Consider the following 24,790-nt stretch of genomic DNA (forward strand, 5'->3'; position numbering starts at 1 on the left):
GGGAGAGAGCCAGAGCATAAAAGACTCTTAAAAACTGAGAACAAACTGAGGGTTGATGGGGAGGGTGGGAGGGAGGGAAGGGTAGGTGATGGGCATTGAAGAGGGCATCTTTTGGGATGAGCACTGGGTGTTGTATGGAAACCAATTTGACAATAAATTTCATATATTAAAAAATGTACTTGTAGAGTTTAATTGGCAATATTGTAGAAAGAATATTGTATTCTTCACTAGCCTTAGGCTCTGGCCAAATTGAAATGTTTGTTTTCCAGATATGTTTACGGCTCTTCTCTTTCTCCTCTTTTGCTCACGCTACACTCTGAAGTTTTTCCTTTCTTTTCTGTATATGGAAATTGTGTCCGTAAGCCTCCCCTCTCTTCTTCATTTCTTTCCTGACCTAGCTGTAACACCTCCTTCTCAATTCACGGAGTAGTTTTTCTGCTCTTTCCGCAAGTAGTCATCACACTTTAACTGATATTACATATTTGCTTCTTTTTCTAATTGACAGGGCTGATGGCAGGGATTTTGTGACTCCTGTAATGCCTAGCATTGTACATTGCCAAACATAGATGTTTAACCATAACTTGAGGAAGGAGTGAAAAGTTGTAAGGAAAGTTTCTATTTTGTTGCTGGTATCTTTCAATTAAAGTGATCCTTCCTGGCATAACTAAGAATGTTTTAGTTCTGTTTGTAATGAATTTAGTAATGCTCTGTATCCGGAGCTTCCATTTCTAGTAGAGTTCTCTGGGTTAAATATCAAGTTTCCAAAATCTCCTGGTACCTTTGAGGTATATGTTTCATTTGAAAATAAATGATCTTGGAGGGTTTACTTTTGTATTCTGTGACACCTCAATCCATATTTTAGTTACTTGCTGCTGGTTTTTACGATGTGGCATGGAAGAGCACTAAATTATATGGTTGAGTTTGTCATTGGTGCTCCACAGGATCTGCTAAGCCTTTGTGGCTATTGGGTCAAAAAGTGCTACCATTCATCTGGACTTGATGTATTTGTGATTAGTGCCTTTCTGTTGAGAAACACATAGGACACACTCTTTCCTGAAATCTCAACTACACTGTGCCTGATTATTCTCTCAGCAGTCACAACAAGGGAATTTTATTCTTCAACTTCTATCACTGAGCATTCAAGTGGTAAGAAAAAAACACACCAAATGTTTTCTTTATTTTGAAATTTCCTATTCTGCCTGGAATTGTTTGGTTTTGGAAATAGGTTTCCATGTACATTATTGGTCACAGAAAGAGGATTTAGGGAAGAACTATAAAATAGATGGTATTGTAAGTTTGTCATCATCTAAATTTACTGTCAATTACGTTTAGTAATAAAATGCTCTTGTGAGTTGTCTTCCAGGAAGAGAAATGGTCTGGATTTGGAAATCAGGAGTCAATTTTGGCTGTGTCTCTGCCTGCTGTTTGATGTTAATGAGGCCACTTTAGGGGCTCACTTATTCCTGGATGAAATAATAATGCTTTGTAGTTCTATAAGAAGCTTCAAACAGCTCAAAAGCTTTGGATTTTTACGACAATCTCATTAATATCCGTATCTTCCTCTAGTAGGTTGGTGTGTGCAGGAAATGAACCGCCTATGTAATTAATTGCCTGAGGTTGGATCTATAGCAGGCCCAGGTCTGGGCTGATGTTTTAGTCACCAGTGCATACTATTTCTGATACTGTGAACTGGGAAGAGTAAAACAATCCTATATGAAGGTTGGAATGTGAGGTCTAATTATTTGGCACTGTTGGAGACTTAGGGATTTTGCAGGTCACTCTCAAATGGTATGGACATATTTGCTGCAACTGCCCATGGAATTTCTTAGCGTGGTTTTACAAGGCTGAGATCTTTACCCTCCTACCTTTTTTGTCTCGTTTCCCATGACTCATTCCTCCCTGCCATACATCTCTCCTAAACTCCTGTCGTGGCCTTTCATGTCTCTTTTACTGCATGCCTTTTCATGTGCTGTTGGCTTTGCCATAATGCCTTTACTCCTTTACCAGTATGATGGGTTTTCACTCATTCTTTAAAACCTAGCTTTCTTCTCCTGAACCTATATCAAAAACATACATATTTCCTCCATTCCAATTACTTGTGTCTGCCATCATGTTCCCATTGTACTATGTGTATATCTTCTGTTATTGGCACAGGGCACTCTGAATTGTACTTATTTGTATATGAATCTCTACAACTACTTGGGAGGTCCTGATGGATACAGACCATATAATAGTTTTTTTCCTTGTCAGAACTTAGATATATTAGATGTATTGGATCACTACTATATCTTTGCTAAATTGGTAAAATTCATATACATTAAGCTTTCATATTAACCATAGGACTGATTTTCATAAATACCTTGCAAGATCTGCCTTAATTCATAGTCATTCTGCATCCAACTGCAAGTAAAGGCTTTTTTTTCTTTACAAAGTATTCCTGATTGAGATAGTTTAAGAGTTAGTATATGACATTTGGATACCAGTGTACATTTCAATGCCTATTTAGGTATTCCATGTTGCTTTTATTCATTCAGGGCCCTGAGTTTTATACTTTCAGATATCTTTCTCTTAGACAGTATGAGACGTCCAGATATATCTACTGATTTTCCTCTTAGCTGTGGAAGAACAATGTAAGAGTTTTGATTCATAGGAAAGAAAGGAATTTGTGAGCCTAAACTTTCTTCATTTAGAGTAGGATTATTACTTTAACAATATAACATTATATTATGGGAAATAGGGAATTTAAATTTTATTTGTTAAATTAATCATTTCCAGATCAAATGATATTTATAATTTTTTTAAAGTTTATTTATTTTGAGAGAGAGTGTGAGCAGTGTAGGGGCAGAGAGAGAGGGGAGAGATAGAATCCCAAGCTGAGTGTTAGGCTTGAACTCAACGAATTGTGAGATCATGACCTGAGCCGAAATCAAGAGTCTGATGCTTAACTGACTGAGCCACCCAGGTGCCCTGTATAAATTGTTTTAAAGAATGCTTTGAACCAAATGTTACTAATGAAATAAAAGCTATAAAATACTTACAGAAAGTCATAATGTCTGTAATGCCCCCTATTGAGAACTTATTACATACCAAATAAACTACTAGGTGATTGATCTTTATATATGTGTAAATCTGTATCTGTCTGTCAATCTGTTGGGCACCTAATATATGCCAGTTACTGTACTAGGCACTAAATTATTTTTAAATTCTTTTATCCATGTTTGAGTTAGAGACTATTATTCCCATTTTATAGATGGGGAAGATAAGACATGGAGTAATTAATTCGCCAACTAGTAAGTAGCTTAGCTGGGGGTTAAACTCCGGTCTTCTGGGTTCCATAGAATATCTATTAACAGTTTCTACTACACCTGGCTGCTTTGCATTATTTACATTTTTTTCTATGTGAAGTTTTGGTGCCGGATCTTTCTTAGCTATTGTTGTTCGTCACATAAAATTCTAATGGAAATGCTTTGACCGTTGGCAGAGCTCTTTACCCAATATTGAATTTTAGGACATAGTTATAATTTCTTTATCATGACAGGTTTACATAGTCTCATGTCACAGTGTCATTCAAGAAGAATTCGATCTTAAATTTCAGTTTTTTAAAACCAAGAAAAAAGCAATTAATTTTTTTTAATGTTTATATATTTTGAGAGAGAGAGAGAGACACAGAGAGAGAGAGAGATACAGAGAGAAAGGGAGACACAGAATCCAAAGCAGGCTTGAACCCACGAACCACCAGTATCATGACCTGAGCTGAAGTCAGATGCTTAACCCAGTGAGCCACCCAGGTGCCCCCCAGAAAAGCAGTTTGTAAAGTTTATAGATTATGTGATTTTAAAGTTTAAAATAACTTATGCTTTTTAACTGTAAAATCATTTATAATTATTCATGTCTTTCAAACAGGTACCAGGTGCTTGCTTTTGCAACGGATGCAGATAAAAGACAGGAGACTGAACAACAAAAACTTGGTTCTGGAAAAAGACTTGTTGTAAGGCCTTTTTTAATACATAAAAATTTCAGTAATATTATATCTAATCACCGATTTTCTTCAGAATAAAAATTCTGGGAAGAAAATTTTTAAAAATATTTATTTTAGCTATTTTTCTTTTCTATGTTATGATTCTATCAATGGGAAAAAATTCAGTTGACTATTATTGAGCAATGGAGACACATGCCTGGCTGTGTCATAATTTATCAGATTTAAATTTTTTTTTTTAACGTTTATTTATTTTTGAGACAGAGAGAGACAGAGCATGAACAGGGGAGGAGCAGAGAGAGAGGGAGACACAGAATCTGAAACAGGCTCCAGGCTCTGAGCTGTCAGCACAGAGCCCGACGCGGGGCTTGAACTCACGGACCACGAGATCATGACCTGAGCCGAAGTCGGACGCTTAACTGACTGAGCCACCCAGGCGCCCCCATAATTTATCAGATTTAAAAACAAAGTTTATTTATTTTGAGAGAGAGAGAAAGACTGAGAGAGTAAGGGAGGTACAGAAAGTTTATTTATTTTGAGAGAGCGAGAGAGGGTGAGACAGTGAGGGAGGGGCGAGAGAGAGAGGTAGAGAGAGAGAATCCCAAGCAGGCTCCCCTCTGTCAGCTCAGAGTCCAACAGAGGGCTTGAACTCACGAACTTTGAGATCATGACTTGAGCCTAAATTGAGAGTTGGGAGCTTAACTGACTGAACCACCGAAGCACCCCATAATTTTTCAGATTATAGAGTTGCACTACTAGAATTATAAATGTCCAGATGGAGTTGCTTTTAACTGAAGTGTTTATAAACTAATGTAGCAAAAGGAGAAAAATTTAAAGAAACCTTTAATAGGCAAAAATATTGCTACTAGTGTGATTAAATATATAAGTAAAAGATAAAAATTCACAGCCCACAAAGATAAATTGGCCTAATGACAAGGTGGAAGTTTGGTAACTTGAAAAATAGTTTGAGGAAAAATTGTAAATGGTAAATTCTCCGTTTAATGAAAATTAGGGGATAAATGATGATTGGGAATTCTTTATCCGGAGAACCACCATCGACAGGAAGGAAAAACAGAAGGAACTGAAAATTATGATGGAAACAGTAAAGTGAATTTGAAATGGCCACATATGAAAGAAACTACATGAAGAAATAATGTGGAATTTAGAATACCAAGGAAGTAAAAATATTAGAGAAAATCAATTTTCTATATTAGGATACAGAAATTAAGATAGGAAGGCAGGCCAACTTGAAGAGCCAAGCAAGAATGACATGAAAACATTTTCTTAATACTAGTGAAAAGTGCAAGAGAGCACAACAAATACAAATATGGCATATTTTTTCACAGAATTTGGAGGCACCATACTAATAATAGTTAAAGGATAGACTTTGGAGTCAGATCTTGAGAGTTGTATTTACTACTAATTTTGAGCAAGTTTATTAACCATGCTAAGCCTTAAGTTTCTTAGTTGCAAAATGGTGACGATACCTATTTTACAGTGTTGCCTTTGGAAATATATATATATATAATGCACTTAGCAAAGATGTCTAGATGATGAAGATGACAATGATAATGATGATCAATTTGTCCTTGACCTCCTCCTCCATAGTAGTTGTCTTCCATTTGTCCCATATATTCTTCACTTCAGCCACACGGTCTTCTCTTGTTCTAAATATTCCATGGCTGTTCTTGATTCAAGGCTTCTGCACGTAGTTTTTATTTAGTCTGGAATATCCTTTACTCATTTATTTGTACATGTTTATTGATACTACTCTGTGCCTTGCACTGAGAATGTATTCTGAAAGCAATTACAGATGAGTGATTTTCCCATTCTCCTTTAATTAATGAATAGAGTAAGAAATAGCAGTAAAACTTCCTTTCGTTACACCACAGTCACTTGGCAGGACTGTGATGCCATGGAACATTAAGTATATTGCAGAGAAACAAAATTTATCCAGTGGAATGCTTTTAATAAGGTAGTTGTGGGAAGGCAGTTAAAAGCTGACTATGTTAGAACTACCTCTTAACTACTTGTTGATTTCTAATTTATTTCTTTTGTGGTCAGAGAAATACTTTGTATGATTTGGAATTCTTTCAGATTTTTTGAGATTTGTTTTATGACCTAGAATATGATCTATCTTGGTAAATCTTCATTGAGCACCTGAAAAGAATGTCCTTTTTTTTTTTTTTTTTTTTTTGCTGTTCTTGGGTGTTCTATAAATGTCAGTTAGATTGGATGATAGCGTTGTTGAAATTTTCTATATCCTTGTTAATATTTTGACTAATTTCTGTCAATTATTCAGGCAGGGATATTGAAATCTCTGATTGTAATTGTGGATTATCTGTTTCTCCTTGCATTTTTATCAGTTTTTTGCTTCATTTATTTGAAATTCTTTTATTAGGTACATAAGCATTTAGGATTGTTATGTCTCATGATGAACATATCCCTTTTTCATAACCCTCTTTACCTTTTTGAAAATAACCCTCTTTACCTTTTTGCTCTGATAACATTCTTCTTTTAATTAATGTTATTCTGATATGTTTCCATATTTTTACTTTTATCCAATTTGTGTCTTTGTACTGAAAATGCATTTCTTGTAAGCAGCACATAGTTGAGTCTTGCTTTTTTTGTTTAGTATGATATGCTCTGCTTTCTAATTTGTGTTTTAGACCATATACATTTCATGTGATTATTAATATGGATAAGTTTAAGTTTGTCATCTGGCCATTTTCTATTTGTCCCATCTGTTTTTATTTCCATTTTCCTGTTTTTCTGCTTTCTTTTGGAGTTATTCAGTATTTTTTATGATTCCATTTTATCTTTGTTGGCTTATTAGCCATAACTCTTTGTTTTGTCATGTTAGGAGTTGCTTTAGAGTTTACAATATTTAACTTACCATGATCTACTCTCAGGTGATAGTATACTATTTCACATATAAGAGCCATACTTCTGTTTTTCAGCCTTTGTGCTAATTGTCATATGCTATATTTTTACATATAGTATAAACTCAATATTACATTGTTACTATTTTTTGTTTAAATATTCAGTATCTTTTAATGTGATTTAAATGAAAAGAATAATATATTTTTACCCATGCAGTTACCATTTCTGGTACTCTTCATTAACTTATGGAGGCCATATTTCCACCACATTTCTTTCAATGTGAGTTCACTGGTAATGAATTCCTTCAGTTTTTCTGTGTCTCAAAAAATATTTTTGCATTTTTGTTTGAAAATATATTTTTGGCATAAGATTTTAGTTTGACGGTATTTCCTTCCCTGGTATTTTAAGAGGTTGCTCCACTGTCTTCTTGCTTCCATTGTTTCTCATGGGAAATCTGCCTACATTCTTGTCTTTGCTTCTTCATCATATATTTTCTGTGGCTGCTATTCAGATTTTCTCTTTTCACTTTTTTGAAGCAATTAGATTATGATGTGCTTTGTGTAGTTTTCTTTATTTTGTGCTTAGGATTTGTTGAGCTTCTTGCATCTGTGAATTTATAGTTTTCATGAAAAGTAGAAAAAAATTTTTAAAAATTTTTTTTAATGTTTATTTATTTTTGAGACAGAGAGAGACAGAGGATGAACAGGGGAGGGTCAGAGAGAGAGGGAGACACAGAATCCGAAACAGGCTCCGGACTCTGAGCTGTCAGCACAGAGCCCGATGCGGGGCTTGAACCCAGGGACCGTGAGATCATGACCTGGGCTGAAGTTGGATGCTCAACCGACTGAGCCACCCAGGCGCCCCTAGAAAAAAATGTTTTAAGAGAGAGAAAGAGAGCATGAATGGGAGAGGGGTAAAGGGAGAGAGAGAGAGAGAGAGAGAGAGAGAGAGAGAGAGAGAGAGAGAGAATCCCAAGCAGGCTCCATGCTCAATGTAGAGCCTGATGTGGGACTCCATCCCATGACCCTGGGATCATGACATGAGCTGAAATCAAGAGTAGGATGCTCAACTGACCAAGCTACCCAGGCACCTTGAAAATTAGAAAATTTTTGACTCTTAATTCTTCAAACATTTTTTTTTTTTTTTTGTCTTCTGTCTTTCTCTTCTCTGGGGACTCCAGTTACACATGCATTTAGGATACTTGAAGTTGTCCCACAGCTCACAGATTTTATTTTCTTTATTTTGTTTTGGATGACATCTACTGCTATGTTTTCAAGACCAGTAATCTTTTTCTATAATGTCTAATCTGGTATTAATTCCCATGGGTTCCATCTTTATAAGTTCAATTTGCTTTTTTTTTTTTTTTATTACATCTTCCATGTCTCTACTTAACTTTTTGAAGATACAGCATACAGTATAGTTATAATAATTGTTTTAATGTCCTTGTTTTCTGATTCTAACACCTGCATCAGTTTTGAGTCAGTTTCAGTTGATTTATTTATCTCTTTTTTGTAAATCATATTTTCTTATTTCTTTACATACCTGGTGATTTTTTATTAGATGGCAAATATAGTCATTTTACTTTTGAGTGCTGCATATTTTTGCATTCCTAGAACTCTTCTTGAGCTTAGGCCTGGGACACAGTTAAGATACTTGGACAGTTTGATCCTTTTGGGTTTTTAGATAGGACCAGAGCAATGCTCATTCTGGGGCTACTTATTCCCCACTCCTTAGGCAAAATGCTTCTGAGTGCCCTGCTCAGCTCCCTTTGAATTATGAGGTGTTCCAGTCTGGCTAGCAAACACAGGCAGTATTCCAGGCAGTATGAATGCTGGGCACTGTTACCTCTAATCCTTTTGGGTAGTTCTTTCCCTGGCTTTGGGTAGTTTTCTTACATGAATGTGCTGATAAGTACTCAGATGAATATTTGAGAGGATTCTTCACAGATGTCAAAGTTCTGTCCCTGTGCTGCTTTCTCCCCTTTGGCTTGCTGTCTTATGAACTCCAGCTGCTCTGGTTTCTCTGAACTCCCAGCATCCATATCCTTAATTCAGGGAGTTTGCTGGGTCTTGCTTACATTGCTCTGCCCTGTTCCATGGCCTGAAAACTCCTTCACGGATGGAACAGTCCTACTACTCACCTCATTTGTTTGGTCTTCAAAGGGTTGCTGTCCTTTGTTGTCTGATATTCAGTGCCTTGCAAGCTGTTGTTTCATATATTTTGTCGATGTTGTGTTGTTTCAGGTGTGATGGTAAAGTCTTTTCCTATTACTCTCTCTTGACTGGAAGTGGAAGAACTTTAAAATTATTATTCTTAGTAAACTTCTGTGTTTTTTGAGACTCATTCATTTAGAATGTGGTATATTTCTCTAAGGGGAGGTCACAGAGAGGGGTGCTCATGGCTAGTGAATTGAAAGAATTTAATGGCTAGATGTCATCCTGCAGTCTCAGAAACTTGATTTGCCTGAATCCTGAATGAATCATCATCTCAGAATCAGGGACACATCAGCCCAAGTTACAGATAGTGATATTTAATGCTAGAATGCCAGCCTATTAAAATGCAATGAGGGGCGCTTGGGTGGCTCATTCAGTTAAACTTCTGACTCTTGATTTCAGGTCATAATTTCACGGTTTGTGAGATCGAGTTCTGTGTCAGACTCTGTGCTGACAGTGCAGAGCCTGCTTGGGATTCTCTCTCTCCCTCTCTCTCTGCCCCTTCCATGCTTGCTTTCTTTCTCCACCTCTCTCTGTCTCTCTCTCTTTCAAAATAAATAAATAAACTTAAAAAAATTAAAAAATAAAATAAAGTGTAATGAGAAATGTGATTGTCACAGGACTGACATTTATGTTTTGTATACAGTGGAATCTTTTTATATAGGTAAGTTACACTTGAATTTAACAGTAATGAAATGATTTCTTGGTGTTGAATCCTGATTAAGATCCAAGATAATCTTATTTTTTTTATATTTTTTTAACCTGTAGAAAATCCATTTGGATTTCATACTTTCTGCAGACATTTTACTACTTAAAGTAGATAAATATCTCAATGATATCTTGATGGCCAGAAATTTGTTTGTATCTTTAATGTGAGTTTTCATATCTCTTCTTTGATCCATTATTTGTTGATTATAACCTAACTTTGAGGACACTCTTATTTGCTCTCTGTCCACATGCTTTTGTGCAGCCATCTCACTGTTACTGCCATTTTCAGTATATGTCTGTCAGCTGATGCCTTTGCTCTTTTTTTTTTTTTTTTCAACTAAAAAGCATTAATTGAGTGGGGACTGAATTCTGAAAAGTATGTTAACTTTAAATTCATTCCTTCATTAATTTAAGAAGCATTGTTTGAACATTGACCGTGTTCCAGAGATATGGAGTTACCCTGGTATAGTTCTTAAGGTGTTGAGGGTCCTGCCTAGGCAACTGGGACAGCTTGTTGGCTGCTCTGTGTGTGTGTGTGTATATAGATAGATAGATAGATAGATTGATAGATTTTTAAATTGTCTTTATGTTAAAACATTATAGTTACATAAATATTGGTTAGGTTTTACTGCTTATTAAATTTGATTTGTAAAGTAAACACAATATGGAAATTTTTCTTATGGAAATTTTGCAGTGAAGCAGATAACTTCTTTATGTGTATTATTATTATTTTTTGAACAAGTCACGGTCCCTCCTTTTCTGTCATAGGATCTTTGTACAGCCAGCTCACTTTGCATAGGGCATTCTCCCACCCAATCCTCTGCCTGTCTTTTTTCTGCCTCCAGCTTTATTGAGGTATAATTGACAAATAAAAATTATATAAATTTATGATCTTTTGATATATGTACATTGTGAAATGATTACCACAATTAAGCTAATTAACATATCTATCACCTCACATAGTTCTCTTTTTTTTCTTTTATGGTAAGAACATTTAAGATCTATCTTAGCAAATTTCAAGTATATGTACAAAACAGTACAGTAATATAACTATAGTCATTAGACTGTACATGAAGTCTCCAGAATTTATTCATTCTGTGTAACTGAAACTTTGTACCCTTTGACCATTCAGTATCTTCTCATTTACGTCTTCCCTCAGACCCTGGCAACCACCATTATACTCTCTGCTTTTATGAGCTTGTCTTTCAAATATATTTTTTTAAGTATTTATTTTATTTTTGAGAGAGAGAGAGAGAGACAGGGTGTGAGCAGGGGAGGGGCAGAGAGAGAGGGAGACATAGGATCCAAAGCAGGCTCCAAGCTCCAAGCTGTCAGCATAGACCCTGATGTTGGGTTCGAACTCATGAACTGTGAGATCATGACCTGAGCTGAAGTCTGCGCTTATCTAACTGAGCCACCCAGGTGCCCCTGAGTTTGTCGTTTTTAGATTTTGCATATAAGTGAGATCATGTAGTATCTGTTTTTCTGTGCCTGACTTATTTCACTTAGCATAATGCCTTCCAAGTCCATCCATTTTGTCACAAATGGCAGGATTTTCTTCTTTTTGAAGACTGAATAATATTCCATTATATTATACACATTATATAGTATATTATATAGAATATCTCACACATTCTGTTTATTCGTTTGTTCATCAATGGACAATTTGGTTGATTCTATATCGTGACTATTGTGAATAATGCTGCAATGAACATGGGATTGCAGTTATCTCTTTAATATTCTGTTTTCATTTCCTGTGACTATATGCCCAGAAGTAGGATTGCTGGATCATATACTAGTTTTTAATTTTTTGAGAAATCTCCCTATTGTTTTCCATAGTAGCCGTACCAATTTATATTCCCACCAACAGTGCAAAAGGGTTCCCTTTTCTCTACATCCTTGCCAACAAACTTGTTATCTCTTGTCTTTTTAATGATAGGCATTCTAACATGTGTGGGGTGATATCTCATTGTGGTGGTTTTGATTTGCATGTCCTGATGATTTAGTGGTTGGGCATTTTTTCATATAATTGTTGGCCATTTGTATATCTTCTTTTGAGAAATCTGTTCAAGTCTTTGCCTATTTTTAAATCAGGCTGTTTGTTTACTTGCTACTCAGTTGTCTAGTTCCTTATGTATTTTTAGGTGTTAACCCCTTATTGGATAGATGGTTTGCAAATATTTTCTACCATTCCATAGATTATCTCTTTACTTTGTTAATTGTTTCTTTTGCTGTGCGGGAACTTTTTAGCTTGATGCAATCCTTTTTGTCTATTTTTACTTTTGTTGCCTGTGCTTTTGGGGTCATATCCAAAAATTTGTTGCCTAAAACAATGACAAAAAGCTTTTCCTTATGTTTTCTTCTAATGGTTTTACAGATTGAGGTCTTATGTTTAAATCCTTATCCATTTTTGAGTTGATTTTTGTATATGGTGTGAGATAGGGGTTCAATTTCATTCCTCTGCATGTGAATATCAAGTTTTCCCAATACCATTTTTTAAAAAAAGTATTTATTTATTTTTGGGAGAGCACAAGCTAGGGAGGAGTAGACAGAGGGAGACAGAGGATCTGAAGCTGGCGCTGCACTGACAAGCTGACAGCAGCAAGCCCAATGTGCAGCTCAGATTCATGAGCCATGAGATCATGACCTGAGCAGAGATCAAGAGTCAGATCTTCAACCAAGTGAGCCACCCACTCCAGGTGCCCCTCCCCCACCGCAACACCATTTATTAAAGAGACTGTCCTTAGTATGTGCTCTTGATACCTTTGTTGAAGATTAATTCATTGTAAATGCATTTATTTCTGGGCTCTGTTCTGTTGCATTGGTCTAGATTTTTTTTTTTTTTTTTTTTTTAATGCCAGCACGGTGCTATTTTGTTAAGTATAGCTTTGTAGTGTATTTGAAAATCAGGTAATTTAATAAATTTGATGCTTCCAGCTTTGTTCTTTTTGCTCAAGACTGCTTTGGCTATTTGGAGTCTTTTGTGGTTCTGTATGAATTTTAGGATTTTTTTTCTATTTTGTTGAAAAATACCATTGGAATTTTGATAGGGATTTGAATCTGTACATCACTTTGGGTAGGGTAGTATGGGCATTTTAATAATAGTAATTCTTCTAATTGATGAACATGGCATATCTTTCCATTTATTTGTTTTTCAATTTCTTTTATCAATTTTTTGCAGTTTTTGTTTTACACATCTTTTAATTTATTTATTTTTTACCATTTATTTATTATTGAGAGACAGAGAGAGAGCACCAGAAGGAGGGGGGCGGAGAGATGGGGAGACACACATTCTAAAGTAGGCTCCAGGCTCTGAGCTGTCAGCACAGAGCCCGACGTGGGGCTTGAACCCATGAACCACAAGATCATGACCCGAGCCGAAGTCGGATGCTTTACCGAGCCACCCAGGTGCCCCAAGTTTTGTTTTACACATCTTACACCTCCTTGGTTAAATTTGTATGAGTCTTTTTTTTCCCCTGCCCCACTCCCCAAATTTATGAGTATTTTTGAACCACTGAATAGCTCATATCATCTGGAAAAAGATGGGACAAAACCTATTAGAGTATATAAAATATCAGAAATACGGTTATCGCAAAAAAAAAAAAAAAAAAAGGAAAGACTAGCCAATCTTTCTGTCTGCTTTGTTGCGAAGCAATTTCTTAATTGTATTGATATGAAAGTAACTGAAATGCTTTGTTTTTAGCAACTAAATTGATTTTAGCCTTTTCTTTGTAGGTGGATTGGACTTTAAATATTGGAGAGCAAGCCCTTGATATATGTATTGTCTCTTTCAATCAGTCAGCATCTTCTGTTTTTGTTCTTGGTGAGAGAAACTTTTTTTGCCTTAAGGATAACGGACAGATTCGATTCATGAAGAAACTTGATTGTAGCCCAAGTTGTTTTCTCCCATATTGCTCAGGTGTGTAGAAGTATTTTTCTTTTATCTTTTCCATATGTCAAGGCTAGTGATATACATCAGAAAAAGCCTAATTCACACGCATATATTTTAAACATCTAGGAAAATAGTTTTATACAGAACATGTAATGGAAATTTTAACTTCAGAGTTTGAATAGAGGTTTGATATAAAGCACACATTTGGTTTTGTCAGTCATTTTACTTTGTACAGAATGACTTGGAGAATTGGCCTCAGATATACATTTATGCTTTCCAAAATGTGGCTGTTCAAGATGTTTCCAAAAGAACACCAGACTCTTAAAAGCAGAATGAAGCATATAGTAATGTCCGATAGAATGACTTATCTGTGGCTAATGCTCGGTAAATCATTAGCTTAAAGGTGTTAAATATTAATGAAATTCATACTTTCTAGATAAAATGCAAAAGTGTTGGCTACTATCTACTTCTAGTTCCCAAGTCTGTAAAATCATTGTGTAATTTTTGATATTCGTGCTTGAAGTTAAAAACTAATGTGTTACTAAATAAATGCTTTTTTACTTTAGGCATTAACATCAAGACATTAGAATTAATTTGTATACTAAATCCCTTAAAAGTGATTTAATATACTGTTGCAGATAACTGTTTTCTTATTATCTTCTTTTCTGTCTTCAACATACAGTTTCTGAAGGAACAGTAAATACTTTGATTGGAAACCATAATCACATGTTACATATTTATCAGGATGTGACGCTGAAGTGGGCCACTCAGCTTCCCCACATTCCTGTATCAGTAAGAGTGGGCTGTTTACAGTAAGTGATTTAATGTTTTTTTTTTTTTTTTTGATCTTAGTCAAGGAATTCTGTAGAAGTTTTATGAAATAATAGCAAGTGATTTTACTGAAGAATGACAATTGACATTGTAGTGTGAATGTCAACAATAGAAATAATTTAAAATATAACTTGTATTGGAAAAGGATGTAAAAAAGTCTTACTTAGCACCATCAATCATTTTTATGTTATTTTAATTCCCATGCAGTTAACACACAGTTATATTAGTTTCAGGCGTACAATATAGTGATTTGACAATTCCATACATCACGGAGTACTCATTACAACAAGTGCATTCCTTAATTGCCTCAATCATTTTTATTTAGTATCTCTAGGAAGACATCATTTGTAAATTAAAGATTTAAAGAAAATGGTTTACCTGATAGATTATTTTCTTTAAAATAGAAAAGGATTTCTTCAAGCATGTGATGGGTCCCATTTAGAGAGCATTTATTGTTAGACTGAGAGTACTACACATGGAAACTTGTTTCAGACCTTATTATGTCAAGTGGTGCAGAATTGCTGATTGTGTTTAAGACAGTTTAGATTATAAATTGGGCCAGTATGCATTTAAAATGAAAGAAAAAACACATGTCCTAAATTTACAAAATTTATCAAAAGGAGAGAAATGAGACATAAGTGTGTAATTTTTCTAGGTTGTCAGTATAAAAGGCAAGAGCCTGACAAACTTTTAGCATCTCGGATTATGTTTAGGAATTGAAAATCTCAGTGAATATGTAGAAACCAACTCTTTTTTTTTTTTTTTAAGGTTTTACTTTTATATAATATTTATACCCAATGTGGGGCTGGAACTCACGGCCCTGGGAGCAAGAGTCGTGTGCTCCACTGACTGAGTCAGCCAGGTGCCTCTAGAAACACAACTTTCTATAAAGCTTTATAGATTCCCTAGATCTATTCAGTTCTACTTATTTAGATCATTTGATTTAATCTAAGCCTGAATATTGGGAAAATGGAAACAGTGTTTTTAAAACATCAAATATTTTAAAAAGAAGTTGCTTTCTCATGTTTTATGAGAAAATATCATCATACTTAACACAAATTATGGTTATTTCGTATCTGAAGAAAAATTTAAAATTTGAGATTGGCTTTTACAACGTCTACCAGATAGTCTTTTAAGTTCAACCTAACACTTAGACTCCCCAGACATTTTAAATCAGATTTACTTAGGAGGATTTAGAACAGGAAAAACATCTTGCCAGCAGGGCAACGTCAAGTATTTCTCTTCTGGGAGAGTCATTCTTGCAGCAGTCCATATATCCATCCAAGAGCTGTTCTCTTTGGCCTCCCAAGTGACAGCTCAGGTGCAAGAAGACAGATCTACACTGGTGGGTATGTGGCCCATCTTGGCTTATAATCCCCATGCCCTTCAGTTTTAAATACTAAGAAGTCATTGTGGTTTTTGTGTGTATGTGGGGCATAGGAGGTGATGGATAGAAAGACCTATTGAGACTATTTAGTCGAAATACTTATTTTACACATATATGATTTACTGAGACATGCCTATTTCAAGCGTCCCTATACTCAGAAGCTCAAAGATAATGTTTCTCAGCAGATATTTATGGTTAATTTATAGTTCAGATGTCCAGATGCATCTTTTATAAGTCAAGGGTCCAGAAATAACTGAAATTATTAGCAGTGAAAAACCAAATTTCCATAATGTGCATCAAGATGTTTCTATTCAGAAGTAGTCTGTCGCATCTAAACTTAGGTATTAGTGAGTGAAACTTCCTCTGTCTCATAGCTTTTTCAAGATCAGGATTATAAATAGTTAAATGCAAATATTTCCATTAATGATTTCTACAGTTAATTTATAGCAATAACTTTTAATTATTTGTTGGAAGATTTTTCTTATTTTTCTGTAGTTTAGCATTAAAGTATATAGTTAGACTGTTCGAAAGAATTTCAGTATAATTTTTATTAGAATTTTAAAAGTGATTCTTACTGACTTAGCTCTAGCATATTTATGTTTAGAAGTTATTATTTGAAATTAGAAGCAGTGAAATAATTTTGCTTCTGCTTTTTATTACATTTAGAGTTAAACTTTTTGGTGGAAGCTTCCTTGGCTGAGTGTGTTTATTTGTAAAGGAAATTGCTGCTATTTTAATATGTTTCTTTTCAATGAATAAGAAATACTGGATTTGAATCAAGTTGATGCAATTATACTTAATAACAGCATTTTGCTCAGAAACTAAGATGCTTTATTTCCTCCCACTCCCATCTACTTGGCAGCCCAAGTCTTCTCTACCTTGTTTATTATAAACCGATTCTGAATCTGTTTCCTTCTTTCAACGACGTTCTTGATTAGAGAGAGTTCCTTTGGTTTAATTATTTTAATTTTTGTGGATTAGACTATGGGAATGTGAAATAAGAATATAGTGACATGTGTGCATGTTATAATGTTCTTCAAATTCTCTACTATTAACTGTTTTTCTCTCATTGCATGAAGTAGCTGTGGAAGCCTGGCCAGTATCTTACCTCTGCTGTGGTCAGTCTCCCAAATGGCAAATAAAGATCATTATTTATCGGTAATGTTACTCTCTCGAGAGATATGAAATATACCTCAAAGTTGAAGTCTATTTGAATGAATGTTCAAAGTGATGAGAATCTTTCCAAACTTTAGCTGGCAACCACAGCCATTGTGCCTTAAAATCTTATTGCAGTTCATTTTTTAGCATAAACAGTTTGGTTGGTCTAGTATTTGAGTGTATTTCTTCCTAGGCTGTATCTACTATAGTAACTTGTAACTGTCAGTATTTAACTGTTTCATTCTTTAACCTTCATGGTTGTAGTATTCTTTACTAGAATGTTTTCCCCATTTCTTCTCTGGATTCTCCAGTCTCTTTTATCTTTGAGTCCTACCTGAAGTCACATAAAGAAGACTTCCCTCCCTGCTTTGGTCTCCTCTTTCTCTGAATTTCTATAATATTTACATTATTTTGGTGACTGCTGTTTGATTTTGCTAACTCCTCAACTCAGTCACGCACTCCTTTAATGTGGGGGACCTTTTCTGCTTTTGCATGTCACACTGAATCAGCCCCAAAGCTGAATATATAGTGTATACTTGGTAAACTTGTAAAAAAATCTGTGATTTGTGCATGTCAGGGGGAGGAATGGCTAAAAACACCTTATAAGAGCTTTCAATGGAAGTTCCTTTTCTTAAAAATATGAAACAATTGAGAGTCCTGGATGGAAGGCTGTTATTTTTTGAAAACAGATTTATTGGAAGAGTTTTCAAATTTCAGTGACTTTTTTTTTTTAAGTTTAATTTTTGCTGTTACTTTGTCATTTCTCTTTTTGTGTGCTGTGCAGAAAGGGAACATGGACCTATATATACACTTTTCACTCTGTTGTATTTTTAAGGATTTCCTTTGTGGCTTAATAGTACACATAAAATTTGTAAATATTCCTGGAATTACGGTAAAGCATAAATTATGATTTTAGAGCTTCTGCATTCTTTTATATTTTCCCCTATTAATCTGTTGCAGTTCAGGAATGGAATGTTAGTCTTTCATTTCCATATTTTTCTGTCTTTTTGTTGTTGTTGAATATCTAAGCATTTTGATTTATATAGTCTAGTTCAATGAATTTGCCTTGTGTTTATGATATTTTACTTTTTTGGTGAGTTAAAAAAATTATCAATATAAAATGACCTTCTTTGTGTTCTCATTTAATATTTCTTTGTTTTTGTTTTGTTTTATTTACTTTAAGTACAGTTTACTACTCATTACTGGTATGCCATGGTCTGTGCTTTTCTTTAATCTGTAATTTTATCTTGGATGTATCTCATACACACAGAATTTCATTGGATTTTTTAACCCATTCTGAAGACCATTGCCCTTTAACTGACCCATTTATAATTGTTATAATCCATATACGTGGCCATTTTTCTTTTATGGTATGTTGTAGTTTTAATAGTATTTCCTTTGCCCTCCATCTCTATGTGAGTTAGAGTTCTCTGTACTTGGATATCCCATGTATTGGATAGTATATACACATACGTATCTCTTTTCTTTATTTCTATTAGTGTTGAGTTTTCACTTTTGCCATAATCCAAGAACAAAATGAATCTTTCTCCCTGTGATAGGCAAGGGATTTAATACAGTTTCTTTCTCATTTCCTATCCCCCACCCTGCTGTCTGTACCAGCTCCATGCACAGGCCTGGGTGTAAACGTGAGCTTGTTCTCACACATATCGCCCTACACACCCACACACCCACATACACTTTGTTACTGTTTGTTCTTTGCTACAGTAACATAAGGTTTTAGCTATAAATTATTGTTAAACTATTCTAGTGCTTTTTTGGAGAATGTTTTCAAATTTGTATTCACTTTTTATCTAGACCTATACTAATTTTTGTTATTTTTCTATATCTATTAAAGGTTGTAAATCTTTTTATATTACAAATTGCAATTTTTAAAATTTATTAATTTCACTTCATCTCTTAATATGCTAATTTAATACTAAACTAATGGTGTAGGGTGTTAATATTGCATGGTAAAAATGTATTTTCACATTTCCCCCTCAAACTTTATTGATGTTACTCCTTTATTTTTTAATTTTTTAAATTATTTTTTGATTGTTTTTAAAAAATTTTTAAAAAATTTTTTTACATTTATTATTTATTTATTTAATTAATTTATTTTTTTTATATATGAAATTTATTGTCAAATTGGTTTCCATACAACACCCAGTGCTCATCCCAAAAGTCCTTTATTTTTTTAAAAAGAACTTTTGAGGGGCGCCTGGGTGGCGCAGTCGGTTAAGCGTCCGACTTCAGCCAGGTCACGATCTCGCGGTCTGTGAGTTCGAGCCCCGCATCAGGCTCTGGGCTGATGGCTCGGAGCCTGGAGCCTGTTTCCGATTCTGTGTCTCCCTCTCTCTCTCTGCCCCTCCCCCGTTCATGCTCTGTCTCTCTCTGTCCCAAAAATAAATAAAAAACGTTGAAAAAAAAAATTTAAAAAAAAAAATAAAAAGAACTTTTGTGAAAAAGAATAATCTTGTGATTTTTTATAAAAAGCATAGAACTGAACTATTTAAAACTCAAGAACTATTTGAAAGTGCAAGTAAAAAACCAGAAAAATAAACTAACTCTGCCACCAGTTATCTCAATATTACCACCTAGAATTAACATGTGTTAGCACCTATTAAACATGAAGCTGATATTTTTGTCTACACATATGCATATTTAGGCATAAAATAAAATTTCAAAAGCAGAATAATTTTTTTTTAAGTTTTTACTTATTTTATTCGTACTTTTTAAAAAGTAAGCTCTGTGCACAATGTAGGAGTGGAACTCATGACCCTGAGATCAGGAGTCATGAGCTCTACCAACTTAGCCAGCCAGATGCCCCCAGAATAATCTGTTTTTTAAACATACATTTATTTCATTATTTAATTATATACACACACACACACACACACACACATATGTGCATATGTGTGTGTGTGTGTGTGTGTGTGTATAAATAATTCTAACAGACAAAAGGAATAGATGAAATGGAAGGAATAAGTGAATTTCGTGTAAATGTTTATTCACAACAATATATTTTAGTTTCTAAAAGACCCTTCTAAAGAATAGAAAAAAAATAAAAGGTTATTATTATTTTGTTTGTTTCAAGTAATAAGTTTATGTTTGTAATTTGTTACAACAGACAGTTTCAGTTTTTTTTCAAGCTGCATTTCAATGTTTGGCAGTGTGCATTGACTCCCTGTTATCAAAGATAAGGAAAGCAGCATACTTAATAGTGTACTTCTTATTCCTCTCTTTTTGCCAAAATTGGTTATTGTTGGTATACTATTATTGTTCATTTTGTCAGTGTTTAAAACAGTTGCATATATTTTAGTAATCACAATTTTCACAGTCCTTTCATCTTATCCATGTCTCTAAAAAAGCTTACTGTCAGTGTTTTTTCTTTGTTTCTTTCTTTATTTCTTTTACTGTTCCTGAATTATCTTGATTCACTTCTTGGTTGGTTGAGTTTAATCATTCAGCAGTCTTGAGGAAAGGCTCTAAGTCTTCCTGCATTCTTGAGAGTTGTTTATTGCTGTTATACTTGAAGATTATCTTAGCTTCCCTCAGAAATTTGGACATTCCATTTGGTGTTGACAGTTGCTGTGGAAAGGCCTGAGGCTGACTTAAATATATTTTTAAAACTTCTTATTGAATGAATACTTTTTCTGTCTAGATGCTCATGTCTAGCTTATATATTTTTTTAATCCTTAAAGGACCGTAAAATTGACTAGCATTATTGACAGTTGATTAATTTTGCATTAATTTTGTTCTGGGACAAGGTGAGCTTTGGTAGATTCATGTTTTTATTCATTTCAGGATTATATTATTCCATTGTAACTTTGAGTGTTGGTTCTGCTCTACTAGTTTCCTTTAATATCAGTGTTATAAATATGTTAGCTCTACCTTGTCTTCCAAATCTAGCATCTCCTCATTAATTATTTGTATATTATTTTCTTTCCATTTTGATTTGTGTGATTTTTTTCCATGTCTGTCTATCATGTTCTTGAGTTTGTTTTTATTTTATTTTATCTTATTACTACTTTTAATGTGGCCTTCATCCCTATAGCTTTTGTTTGATCTTCTCAAATGAAAAAATTATGTTGATAATTCATTGATACGGTGCTAACTATTTGATTTCTCCTTTTGTTTTCTCAGGAAGTTCTTGGTATGGATATTTTCTGCCTTTTGCTTATGTTCCTATTTTCTTCATCTCTTTGTTTCACCTCTTTTACTTTATTTGCAATTTCTTTTTTTTTTTTTTAATTTTTTTTTTTTTCAACGTTTTTTTTTTTTATTTATTTTGGGGACAGAGAGAGACAGAGCATGAACGGGGGAGGGGCAGAGAGAGAGGGAGACACAGAATCGGAAACAGGCTCCAGGCTCTGAGCCATCAGCCCAGAGCCTGACGCGGGGCTCGAACTCACAGACCGCGAGATCGTGACCTGGCTGAAGTCGGATGCTTAACCGACTGCGCCACCCAGGCGCCCCTTTTTTTTTTTTTTTTAAATTTTTTTTTTTCAACGTTTTTTATTTGTTTTGGGGACAGAGAGAGACAGAGCATGAACGGGGGAGGGGCAGAGAGAGAGGGAGACACAGAATCGGAAACAGGCTCCAGGCTCCGAGCCATGCAATTTCTATACATAGGTCCCCCGTTAATTAGTCTACAATTATTACTTTTTTTTTTTTTTTTTTTTTTTTTTAGATGGAGATAGTGCGAGTCAGGGAGAAGGGCAGAGGGAGAGAGAATCTTAAGCGGGCTCCACTCTCAGCAGCATGAGGCTCAGTCCCATGCTGCTGGGATCATGGCTTGAGCCGAAATCAAGAGTCAGATGCTCAACTGACTGAGCCACCTAGGCACCCCATTGTTACTCATTTTAAAAAGGGTGATAGTCATTTGCTGAAGAATCATGTGGGAAAGAGGGGAGAGACTAATGAGCTCAGACCACCTGAGTCTTTTTTACCTTCTCACTGCATTTATTTTTTCCTTACGCTAATGACCAATTTCACTCAGCTTTTAGGGTTTAAGAGGTTGGTCAATCTAACAGAAGTCCCCCTAGATCCTCAGTCACAGGCCCTTGTTTTTGTGATCTTCATTGGTTAAGAAACGAACTGATAGATAAACGCATCTTTTATTTACACTGTGTTTTTGTGATGTTGCATCTCCTGCATCCCACCTATGGCTTTTGATCCCATCATGCTAGTATAGGACCTGACCATTCTGTTTGAGGTCTGAGGAGCATGTGCCAGCTCTTGCAGCCTTGTTATTTTGGCCCACAATTTGAAATGTTTGGCAGAATAGATGTGTCTCAAAGTTTGTTAATTGTGATTATAGTTATTTCCTTGTTCTGCTTTCCCTTTTTGTGTGTAGGAGGTGAGTGGTTGTTATTGTCATACTTTCTGATGTTTTTTGTCAGTTTTGAGGAGTTCTGCTATACTGGTTTTGACTGGAAGTTATTTCTTTAAAAAAAAATTTTTTTTAATGTTTTTACTTATTTTTGAGACAGAGAGAGAGCATGAGCGGGGAAGGGCAGAGAGAGAGGGAGACACAGAATCTGAAGCACAGGCTCCAGGCTCTGAGCTGTCAGCACAGAGCCCAATGCAGGGCTCGAACTCATAGACTGTCAGATCATGACCTGAGGTGAAGTCGGATGCTTAACCAACTGAGCCACCCAGGCGCCCCTGGAAGTTATTTCTTTATCAGTTAATGTTTATTGTTGCTGGGGAGAGGATTGATTTTTGGACAAATTTGATTTTTGTTCTGTTAAGAGTAACTAGTTCTTTATGTCTGATGGCTTATAGAATGTTTATCATTTTTCTCTGTAAATGTCACATTTGCCACTATATATTTGTCTGATACTGTTTTTCTTGATTTAGTTGGGAATGTAGTGAATTTAGTTTGTTTAAACCATTTGTTTAGCAGTTAAAGAAAGCTTCCTTATGTTTTATCTTTGATTATTCTTTCAGTTCTGTTTGATGTATTCCTTATTCGGAGATATTAATATCTTTTGGTTGGCTATTTTCTGTTCCTAATATATGCTATCTTCTTCCTGATAATTTTCATTTCTGTGTCATTTTATTTCCTGTTTTCTAGTACAGTGTCTGTATTTTGTGTTCTTAATCATTGGTTTGAGTTTCCACAGCATTAGTTTTGTTCTTTTCAGTGTCTACCATTGGAGATTTTTTTAGTCTACTGAGACAATATCTTTCTACTTCTCATGCCTCATACCTCCTGCACCTTTGTCATGAGTACCCATAGTAGTATACAACAGGCTACAATTTCCATGATGCACTTGTACCCGGTATGTCTTATTTTGAAACATGTTGATAGTGTTTATTTGAGGACTCTATCTCTGAGCATATTAAGTACTACTACTAATATCTGTCCCTTATGTGGCCAATTGTTTTATAGAATTTGTTACCCCTATATGGATGTGGATAGGTAGTATAGGGGGGGTCAAGGGCAGTGGTAAAGGTGGGAAAGGTTCAGGTGAGTAGGGTTAAAGTATATTACTCCCATCATAGGTCAGATTTGAGTAGTAAAAGATACCTGCATAGTTTTATTGTTCACGTAGAACCTAGGTTTCTGAACCAGACTGAGTCAGGGATGGGGATTAGGGAAGAAGAAACATCTTCCTCTCTTTGTTCACATGGTCTTTATAAAATGAAGCTGGCGTGTGGCATGAGCTAAAATAATACTGTTGGCTTCATCTGCCTGGTAACCAGTCTAAATTTCTTTTGGGTTCTGGATTTATAATTTATGGGGTTGTTTTTCTCTCTCTCTTCCCACCTTTCTGCCTTTTTCCAATGACTTTTGTGTTGGTGTCTTTGTCTCTTTTCAGTTCTTGCTTGGTTATTTTAGTTAGGTATTGGAAAGCTTGCACTGAAGGCTGTTGCTATATTGAATTGAATATTTCAGGAGAGCCTTAGGATCATATTATTCAATTGCACAGAAAAATCTATTTGGGAAATGAATTGGAATAGTACTGAATTTAGGAACTCTTTTGGAGAAATTGGCTCTCCCCCCCACCCCCCATTCTAAGTGCCTTTTAATTTCCAAAAATAATTCTGTTCAAGCTAGACATTGCACAGTATAGTGTTTTGTTATTTTGAAAAAAATATTAAAATAAAATGTCAGCCTTTTTGGACAGATGTGATCCTTGAATGGTGGCTGAACTCTTGAGTTTACACAGAAAATATTACCATCTTTAGTAATTAGATACCCCACTATCCTCCCTTCCCAGTTAATATTGGTCTTACTTTGTGCAGTGTTCATTATAGCGGAATTCTTGTTCAATGAAAGAATTTGTATCCTTTCACGAAATTTGACATAGTGGGTTTAATATTATTATTTTCCTAACTTTCTCGTCTCCCTATCGTAGTGTAGTATTTATATTCCTTTGGTGGTTTTTAGAAACTTGTGTTTTGGTTGTAACTGATGCTTTTGGCTTTGTAATTAAATTAAGTTTATTTAGCTCATTTTACTGTTTTAAAATACTGAATTTCAGTGTTTTCATGATTATTTTTTTCCTGAGAAGTCCATCTTCTTCCCCTATTTTTTGTTTGTTCATTTTTTATTTTGTTTTGTTTTGCATTTTCATTCTATTTGGGAAGTCAAAAAGTATTTTCTGTATTAATAGTGACAAATCAGTTTTAAAGAAACCCATTGTAACTTAAGTGGCATACGGTTATAATTGGGTTTTTAGCCAGAAATGTTGAATAGGATAAGAGAACCCCCAACCAGAAAATGGGGGCTT

General features: G+C 34.9%; 1 protein-coding gene across 6 annotated transcripts in view; it reads left to right on the top strand.

Moving 5' to 3' along the window:
• The window catches only part of BBS9 (Bardet-Biedl syndrome 9), a 439,547-nt gene that overhangs the window by 115,397 nt on the left and 299,360 nt on the right, over positions 1-24,790 (top strand). For all 6 annotated transcript variants that reach the window (XM_042969708.1, XM_042969671.1, XM_042969704.1 and 3 more), the window contains exons 7-9: positions 3,904-3,988; positions 13,516-13,699; positions 14,355-14,484. In XM_042969708.1, the coding sequence (XP_042825642.1) occupies positions 3,904-3,988; positions 13,516-13,699; positions 14,355-14,484 (399 nt within the window). The remainder of the gene's footprint in view (positions 1-3,903; positions 3,989-13,515; positions 13,700-14,354; positions 14,485-24,790) is intronic.

The sequence above is a fragment of the Panthera tigris genome, chromosome A2 (genome assembly GCF_018350195.1).
Source record: "Panthera tigris isolate Pti1 chromosome A2, P.tigris_Pti1_mat1.1, whole genome shotgun sequence".
In the NCBI taxonomy this organism is placed as follows: Eukaryota; Metazoa; Chordata; class Mammalia; order Carnivora; family Felidae; genus Panthera; species Panthera tigris.